Source organism: Amblyomma maculatum, chromosome 7 (assembly GCF_055883805.1).
Source record: "Amblyomma maculatum isolate TAMU_Amacu chromosome 7, ASM5588380v1, whole genome shotgun sequence".
Taxonomy (NCBI): domain Eukaryota; kingdom Metazoa; phylum Arthropoda; class Arachnida; order Ixodida; family Ixodidae; genus Amblyomma; species Amblyomma maculatum.
In genome coordinates, this window is record NC_139350.1 from 32,744,037 (window position 1) to 32,751,607 (window position 7,571).

The 7,571-nt window shown below is 43.1% G+C and overlaps 1 protein-coding gene across 3 annotated transcripts; it reads right to left on the reverse strand.

Annotated features, from left to right (window-relative positions):
- Positions 1-975: 975 nt before the first annotated feature.
- On the reverse strand, positions 976-7,076 carry LOC146182926 (uncharacterized). Of its 3 annotated transcripts, none has more exons than XR_014708689.1 (4): positions 6,771-7,076; positions 3,856-4,041; positions 1,105-1,219; positions 976-1,036 (listed from the first exon to the last, which is right to left on the reverse strand). XR_014708689.1 is itself a non-coding variant. In XM_084608978.1 (3 exons), the coding sequence occupies exons 1-3, from the start codon at positions 7,069-7,071 to the stop codon at positions 1,191-1,193; spliced, it is 516 nt and encodes a 171-aa protein (XP_084465104.1). In that variant the 5' UTR covers positions 7,072-7,076; the 3' UTR covers positions 1,071-1,190. The 3 variants fall into 3 exon arrangements, 1 of the variants encoding a protein (XP_084465104.1); XR_014708690.1 differs by lacking the exon at positions 6,771-7,076 and adding an exon at positions 5,597-5,700; XM_084608978.1 differs by lacking the exon at positions 976-1,036 and having other exon boundaries at positions 1,071-1,219.
- Between the last annotated feature and the right edge of the window lie 495 nt (positions 7,077-7,571).

Below are 7,571 nucleotides of genomic sequence, written 5' to 3' on the forward strand. Positions count from 1 at the left end.
GGGTAGCTGTGATTCAGTCACTGGAAAAGTTTGTCTTCACTGAAACATGCATGCAGCACCTAGTTTCAATGGAATTTTGTTTCTGCACAGTCCTATTAGGGAAACCATACAAATGGTCCCACATCGCTCACCTTATCCTAGAATTTGTTGCATTCTGCAGCCTCTAATTAAATATTGCAGTTAGAATACAAATACCTATTCCACTTTCAGTGGTGATCTAACACTTATTTATATAAGTTTGAAATGTTCTTCTTCAATGTCATAATGAAGAGTTGTGCTGCCATTATGAATGTGCCTTATACCTATTCACTTAGCAAAATGCTGTCTTGTTTCTGCACATATTGCTTGAACTTCATTTAGCAATAGTTCTTCAGTAAGATAGTGCAATTAAGTTAACAAATATTCATATTTCATCATTGCTGTTTGCCACTATTGCAGCTTTTCTTCTAGTCTTGAATGAGTATGCAACATCTGGCGAGAGAGGCACCAGCCAAGATCACAAGAACACGATAAAAACTGGTTTGGACAAACAGCTGCTAGACACAGACAAGTGTTACGTGTTAAGTTAATTTTGCAAATTTGTGTGCTTACATAACTATATCTAATTCACTGTGCAACCAATACCCTTGGCTATTACAACAGTATTTTGCTGCCATTCATACAAGTGCTGAAGAATGTGGTTCAGCAATGTCTGATGCCTGAAACATGTCATTATTAGGATAAACGATTGTGATTCATTGCAGTGGTGTGAACACATATCACCACCAAGTGTTGTAGTTTACTTTGTGTTCAGTGCACTGCAAGCAGTGTTGCTTATATATCGAAATCCCTGGAAGCATGCATGTAGAAACAAGTGAGAAGACAACACTTTTGCAAGATCAAAATCAATAAATATTTTTATTGAAGTGCTAGGACAAGAAAATTCCAACATGAGGTGCAGGATGCAAATTACAACCAGATATCCCTATTAACTGAATTCTTGAATGCAATTGTGAAAGGCAGCAATGGTGTCCATGTCTCTTTGCCTGTTTGTCCTCTGAAATGCATTACAGTGGGATTAATTAGCATGGAAAGTTCTGTTTATTTCGGTATGCATACATTTACCTGTCTTGTGATAGTGCACAATGCTGTCAGCCAGAAAATTTGTCTAGAACATGTTTGTATGCAAGCTCTACTCTAACAGCAATTTTTTAATTGCCAGTAGCATGCAGCCATGGACCTGGGTGAAAATAAAACATACAAGTGAGAAACATGACAAGGCATTCAGGTAAAAGCTCTGTTGGTCCGCGGGTGCAAGCACCACTCTTACGAAGCACCATGGCATTATAAAAAACCTCGTGTCTGAGCACTCCTTCCTTTGATTGAAGCAATTCTGTTTTTTTGTTAGCTCATAGCTCAGGTGCTTGGTTAGAGCCTCCCTATCCGCCACCTGGGAGACGCGCTCTCTAGCAGTCAGGCTCTGCCGAGAGAAAAAATGTTGTCTGGCTCTGCCAGATGCAGCGCACGATGTGCGAGATGCTGCGCTGAAAGAAAAAGTATACTTACCTGCAGCACACATGACCAGCGTGTTAGTGGTGCACAATGATGGGCTGGAAGGAAAAGTACTTACCTGCAGCATATATGGCCAGCTTGGAGATGTTTCTCGTGCTCTAACGCACACACCAACCAACTGGTACCATACAGCTGCAAACTTCACCTACAGCTAGGTAAGATCATACAGGAAGCACAAGGACTTTTACAAATGTAGTGGCGGTGATTTCGGCAGAGATGAAAGGCTCAGTCAGTCTAAGGCAGTGCTCTTCTCAGAAGTAGGAATTCACACTTATTCCAAGTACGTGCTAGTTTTCTGGGTTAAAAAAAAAATGTAATTTGAAGCTAAATTTTCATGCTTGCTTGTGCATTTCCTGCTTCACATTATCTTCATAGATCTGTGCAGAAGAGTGGCATAGGGGTTCCATTCCACTTTTCAAAGATATTCATGTCCTGAAGATGTAATTATAAGAGTATCTTCGGTGGTGCTGTCGAGGATTTGCCTTTTGATACTCTCTTTCTGAAGCTCAGTTGGCTTAGAAAAACCTAAGCTGGACAACCTAGGTTTCTTAGTAGTATGAAACCTCAGTTGATGCCCAGCTTTCTTGTTGGCTGGCTCCCTTGAGTTGTGGGACTTTTGTTGCTTGTTAGTTTCTTCGTAGATCTTCAGCACAGGGTCCAAAAGCTTGCACGCTTTGTTGTGCACTTCTTGAGAAATTTCTTCTTTCACTGTATATTCCTTGATTACTTGCATCTTGGCCACAACCAACTCTGAGTTTGCCACGCTTGTTGAGGCTTCTGCTGCCTGAACACTTTCCAAGATGTGGAAAGCCTCACTTATCTTCGAAGTTGACAACACTCCTAGAGCAGTTTCAGGGATTTTCACAGCTGCTATTTCTGGTGTGCTAGCTATGACCACACCATGAATGTGTTTGCAAACTATCATGGACATCAGATGATCATAGCAAGTGCATGCATAGCTATGCACACACACCATGCACATACTGCATGCAAGAGGGCAGCAAGCACCATCTTTCACCTTTGAGACTTTGTATGCGAGGCCTTTTGTGGACTGGGATTGCACAGTCCATGTTCGATCTTCATTCCTCTCTATAGATGCTGGGCTTGCCATGGCAGTTCGATGGCTCTTCTCAATTCGACTCATCTTGCAGGTTCTCTTTTCTTTTGTGATGTGGCTTATCCTCTTCATAAGAAAATGGTATGTCATGTCCATCAGTGCCGAGATGAGCTTGTCGACACGGTGATTCTTCTTGCCTTCCAGAAAATTATGCTTTAAAGTCCTGTGCATTCTTTCAAGATGCATGTTTGTATTGATCCCGAGGCCAGTTCGAAAACTGTAGGCCCACATTTCTGGGCGGTAAGCATAGTTTGCTTTAAAATACTGCATGAACTCCTGCAGCCTGGGGTCGTTGTTGGCCAAAAATGGCTCAAGAAGCTCAGTCAACTCATTCTTGTCAAGGGATTCTAGCAGTGTGCGAACTGTCCGGTAAATCTCAGCTCCAAGTTCTCTTCCTTTGACTTTCTCCATAATCCTTCGCCTCCAGTTTTTGTCCACATGCCATGAGCAGAGCAGTCGGTGCTGAGGTGGACCCATGACAGTTGACCAAGCCTTGAAGAACTCAGATGCATCATCTGACATAAAAATCTTAGTTGATAATGCTCCTGTGGAAGACTTCACAGATTCAAAGAAGGCTGTTAAAGTTTTTTCATTTACTGTGCTGGAGATAAAGTATGCCATAGGCAGTCCTGCTCCAAATTCATCCAGCACCAGAACAGTCACTAATTCAAACTGGTATCCTGTTGTTCCATGTGTGGAATCAACACAGACTGTTCCTGAGCCCAAAACCTTCAGAAGGTCTTCCTGTGGCTCCGTCATTAGAGCAAGAGCAAAATCCTTCGTGCTGAACGTATTTGTTGAGTCAACAGCCCCCTGCTCCTTGTACAAGCGAACAACAGGTCGGTTCTTGTTCCTCATGATTTGCACCCATGTGCTAACACTGACAGCATCACTGTCATGACATCTTTCAGGCACATTGAGATTATACTGCCGTTTGATGTTGTGTAAGGTTAAGCGGTCGGTCAAATGAAGAGGAGTCAGCTTGACTGTTATTGATGCCCTTATTTTCTTCATTATAGTCTTCATGGGCACTCCTTTTGAAAGGTCACTTGCAATGATTGCTCTTTCCTGGGTGGTCATGGTGAGGTGTGCAATATCTGCATCATGCCCATAATGTGTCCTTTGGTACATCACCTTGACTTCATTCTTTTCTCTAGTAACAATCATAAAAGAAAGGCATGTCTTACCACTCTTGCAGCTTCCCTGGCTCTTCATTGCCCGTACCTTGTTCCCTCGGCTTGGCCTAGCCACTCCTGACCTGTGGCATTTATAGTACACCCTTGTACTTCCACCAGCGAGCCTTTTTTCGCCTTGAGGTGCTATGAATTTGCAGTCCTCATTCACCTCCTCTCTCGTTTTCCATTCCTGGAACTCTGTAAATTGAAAAAAAAAAAAAAAATCAGGGCTCTGTATCACTGACAAAGTAATTTCTACACTCATCAAGCATGACTGTTTGAAAAACATTGTGCACAACACATACTATTACTTACAGTATAATGTAGTCCACATTCCTAAAACTGCATGTGTGGAATAGTTTTTTTTTTCCAGTATTGCTGAGTATCTTGCAATGTTCAGGGAAATTCTACCATGAAGGTTTAGTTGTTGCAACTAATTATTCTGCATATTTATCAATCTTGGGCTGTAAAATATTCTGTTCAAACTACCCGACTATAATTCGGCTAAAATGCCAACCACAAAGGTAGCTTTGCTAGTCCACATTTTTCCCCACAGTATTTTAACATTGGGATTTGCCCGCATTTTTTTTCAAGTGGCAGAAACCGCAGTCGACTGTGGAAGAACCTTTTTATCTGTAAAATTGCAGATTCACAGGACCAATTAAATTTGACTGTTGTGCCGCTGGCTGGACCCATAAATACTAGAGAACACTGCACCAGACAGATGCGAATTTGTGTACCGAACATTGTGACAGTTATAGTACCGAGTGCTGCCACACCTGAGGACCATTAATTATTACAGCATATACATATAGCCCCCTTATTTTTTTCACCAACGCAGAACATTCACCTTTGTGAGGACTTTTGACCTGGGATTCGTATTTATATTATGTATATATATATAGAAAAGAATTGAAGGGGAACTGAGAACCGAGGGGCTCGCTATATATAATTGAAAGGAGAGAATAGTCTACGAGCCCAAGGCGAACATTTGGACATATATTTTTTTAATGTTTTGTTGTTGGTATTGAAAATGTTCCCCTTGGACTCATAGACTGTTCGCTCCTTTGAATTATATACATATACATTATATATATATATGGTTGAAATACATGCTTGATCTAAATAGTTGCTTACATATATGCCTTACACCAATGCGTTTCTCAAATGGAGGTGGGTGTGCGAAACCCACGCCCACGATAAAAGAAATGAAAGGTCGCGCGATAGCTCTCCGGCTTTTGCTCTGGTTAGAGTGAACTAGTTCACTCTACTCTGGTCTTGCGGGGTCCACGTAGGTTCAATGTCAATGTTAACTTCTCTAAGCGCAAGAGCGCGCGCGAAAGAAGGAGATAGGGATCGAGAGATGATCGTGCGATTGTTGATACCGGCACCACTGAAACTAGCTGATAGACGGGCCTGCAATGCGTGGCGAGCGGCATGATATGTGGAGGAGTCGAATCCCTTATTGTAGCCGCGCGCTGGCATCAAATGCGCGTTGTTTAACCGATCAATTCAATCCCAATTACACAACGTGCTTCTAGTACGCAAAAGATCGCAGCACGAATACAAGATTCGCCCTGCCCTCTACCTTATAGTCTCAATACCGGTCGCAATTGATGAAGGTTCCGCACCACCTTTCCACATGGCTGAAAACCGGTGCACTAAACAAAACCGGCAATTTCACTGAAGTGCCGATCGAAAAGCGTAGACCATTGTTCTAAGTTTCTTGATATAATTTAACATCTGTGCTTGCCTTAGTTTTCCGGAATCGGCGAAAATTGGCAGTCTGCTACAGCAGAATTTTTCACCGTGGCGAGCGGAGAACTTGATTCGACAGGGTGCTCCACCTGACGAACTACGAGACCAGCCCCCAAACTGTATTCCGTCATAGTTCGCCAGGTAGCGCAGCCTGTAAAATCGGCTGCTTCGGTTGAAGAATCGAGTAAAACAGCGCTAGGGGAGACGAAACACGTGAACGACAGAGAGATACATGCTCTGTCGTTCACGTGTTTCGTCTCTCCTAGCGCTTTACTCGATTCTTAAGCATGTACCAACCAGACCGTATTTGCCCTCTTCTGCTTCGGTTTATTGTCTTCACTAAGCTTTTGCCGCAAATGATAGGTTTTCCTCGATTTCGGAAAATGCAGCATGCATAGTAAAGTGAAATTAGTAATGTAAAAACGTAGCCTTTCAAAAGGTACCTGTGGTCAGCGGCTGAGCCGAAATAACGCATTTTTTTTCCCAACTCGTATAAATATACGTATATGATGGGGTTGAATTCCAAGCTTCTCGAAGCGTCTGACATGGCAACAAGCGAACAAAAAATAAATGAAAATAAATAAATAAAGAAAAATATCAAATAATCGAAATTATGCTTCCTATACAAAACCGACCACAAATACAGGCAAGAACAGTGCAGCGCGGACATGAACACTATAATAATAAAAACGAGACATGAGAATTAATCAAGCTCTCAGAAAAACGGTCTATTGCGGATATATGGAAGTATTCACGCTTCCTAAAGAACAAGAACTAAAAAAAAAAAAATATGAGACGCGGCAATACAGTCCAGTCTGACATTAGTCTAACATTTATATATCTAAAAATGATCGAGTACATCTTAAATACAGCTTCCAGAAAACGCCTCATCAAGCTAAACGAATCGCAGAATGCCCTGCGAAATTTTGAAAGACAGCGGATTATATACACAGCGCATATCGCCGAGAACATGGAAAAAATAAATTATGCTTACATGTATTGCGCATGCGAATTCGCCTGTACCAAAATTCAAGCCGCGAATGCTCACATCGCAAAACCGTATATATATATATATATATATATATATATATATATGGAATCACACATGTGCTGATCAAAGAACGAGACAGAAAAAAAAATAAAAACGAAGTATGTATATAATTACTTACCTTTGTCGTTCGCGAAGGACAGTTGCCGATGTTCGGCTGGGAACTGGTGTACGTCGCTATAGTGACGAGTCAAGTTTTCCAGCGTCGAGAGCCCGCAGTTGCACTCATCACACTTCAGGACAGCTCCTTCTGCCTCCAACTTGTGAACATTTCTCTTATGCTGTAACATGTTCTTGCGCGCAGTGAAGACTTTGTTGCAGATGTCACAGCGCCGATCATGTAGCTGACGATCATCGTGATTGGAATCACGGTCAGCGTGCCGAGGATCGCTTTCACCCTGGTTGGAAATCTCTGCAGCCATTCCGACAGGAGCGGGCAGTGTGAAGCGCGCAGCGAGATGCACGCTTCTTTTAACCTCCCGCGCGCGCTCTCAAAAGCACGGGGAATCCAGGGACTCTAGAGACAATCTGGGGAAAACACGTGTGTCCCCAACAGAACATGACGTCACAAAATGTCACGTGACTTGTGACGTCACACGTGACGTCTTACGTGACGTCATGCGTGACGTCACACTTTTTGACCAATCAGCGTTTCCAGCCGATCTACCCCTAAACGCTTGTGTTTTTAGAGGCGCTGCGCTCGTCCGCCTTCCGCCAGCTGGCGGACGCGTTCAGCAGGGGTGGCGCATAGGGTGCTATACGGTCACTTTTGGGCATCTTTTGGGTGGCGGATTACTCCAGCGCTCAGATTGGCGCGCCCGGCGCGTGCTGCTTCGAACGTCGAAACGCTGCATATGACGGCTGCGGCGCTGGTTTGGGGAAACTTTTCCTCTTCACGGTGGCTCTCGATCGTCGGCTATCA

What these genes read in the sequence shown, in the direction of transcription:
- LOC146182926 (XM_084608978.1), bottom strand. Translation starts at nt 7,071, where the DNA reads ATGGCTGCAGAGATTTCCAACCAGGGTGAAAGCGATCCTCGGCACGCT. An exon ending in GTCCTTCGCGAACGACAAAG is followed by an intron (nt 4,042 to 6,770) that starts GTAAGTAATTAT and finishes TTCAATTTACAG; the next exon opens with AGTTCCAGGAATGGAAAACG. An exon ending in CCAGGGAAGCTGCAAGAGTG is followed by an intron (nt 1,220 to 3,855) that starts GTAAGACATGCC and finishes ATTTTCACCCAG; the next exon opens with GTCCATGGCTGCATGCTACT.